This window comes from Haliaeetus leucocephalus, unplaced genomic scaffold (assembly GCF_000737465.1).
Source record: "Haliaeetus leucocephalus isolate CR32 unplaced genomic scaffold, Haliaeetus_leucocephalus-4.0 Scaffold656, whole genome shotgun sequence".
NCBI lineage: Eukaryota > Metazoa > Chordata > Aves > Accipitriformes > Accipitridae > Haliaeetus > Haliaeetus leucocephalus.
Genome location: NW_010973092.1, coordinates 20738010 through 20738898, shown reverse-complemented (window position 1 = coordinate 20738898; position 889 = coordinate 20738010). Strand labels below are relative to the sequence as shown.

Sequence of the window (889 nt, the reverse complement as noted above, 5' to 3'; positions counted from 1 at the left end):
TGGGAGGCGGCGTGGGGGCAGCTGCGCTACTCGGTTCCCGAGGAGATGCCGAAGGGCTCGTTCGTGGGCGACGTGGCCAAGGACCTGGGGCTGGAGCTGCCGGCGCTCCGCGAACGCGACCTCAGCATCCTAGACAGAGGTAGGACGCAGTATTTCGCTCTGCACGGGAAGACGGGACATTTGGTGACGGCGGAGAGGATAGACAGAGAGCAGCTCTGCGAGGGTGTGCAGCGATGCGTGCTGCGCTGTGAGGTGATAGTGGAGGGGGAAATGCAGGTTTACGGCATCGAAGTGGAAATCACGGACATTAACGACAACGCGCCCAGCTTCCGAGAGGCGGAAACGGAGCTGAGAATGAGCGAGACGACAGCCCCAGGGTCGCGGTTTCCCCTGGCCGAGGCCCACGACCCGGACTCGGGAGCGAATTCGCTGCAGAGCTACGGGCTGAGCGGCGACGAGCACTTCTCGCTGGCCGTGCAGGCGGGCCCCGGCGGGGAGCAGCGTCCCGAGCTGGTGCTGGCGAAGGCGCTGGACCGGGAGGAGGCGGCGTTTCACGAGCTGGTGCTGAGGGCGAGCGACGGCGGAGAGCCGGCGCGGACGGGCACGGCGCGGATCCGCGTGGCGGTGCTGGACGCGAACGACAACGCGCCCGTGTTCAGCCAGGCGGAGTACACGCTGCGTGTGCCGGAGGACGTGCACGTGGGCTCCGTCCTCGTCACCGTCACGGCCACCGACGCCGACGAGGGCATCTACGGGCGCGTGAAATACAGTTTCCATAAAATTTCAGAAAGCTCGTCGGAACTTTTTTACCTAGGCTCTGAGACAGGACAAATATCCCTTAAGGAGGATTTGGATTTTGAGGAAATCTCCTCACATGAACTGGAGGTGC

At 64.0% G+C, this 889-nt stretch overlaps 1 protein-coding gene across 1 annotated transcript in view; it reads left to right on the top strand.

Moving 5' to 3' along the window:
* LOC104839140 (protocadherin gamma-A2-like) overlaps nt 1-889 on the top strand; it is a 13821-nt gene that overhangs the window by 11255 nt on the left and 1677 nt on the right. Inside the window, exon 2 of the mRNA XM_010579261.1 lies at nt 7-885. Coding sequence (XP_010577563.1) covers nt 7-885 — 879 coding nt within the window. The remainder of the gene's footprint in view (nt 1-6; nt 886-889) is intronic.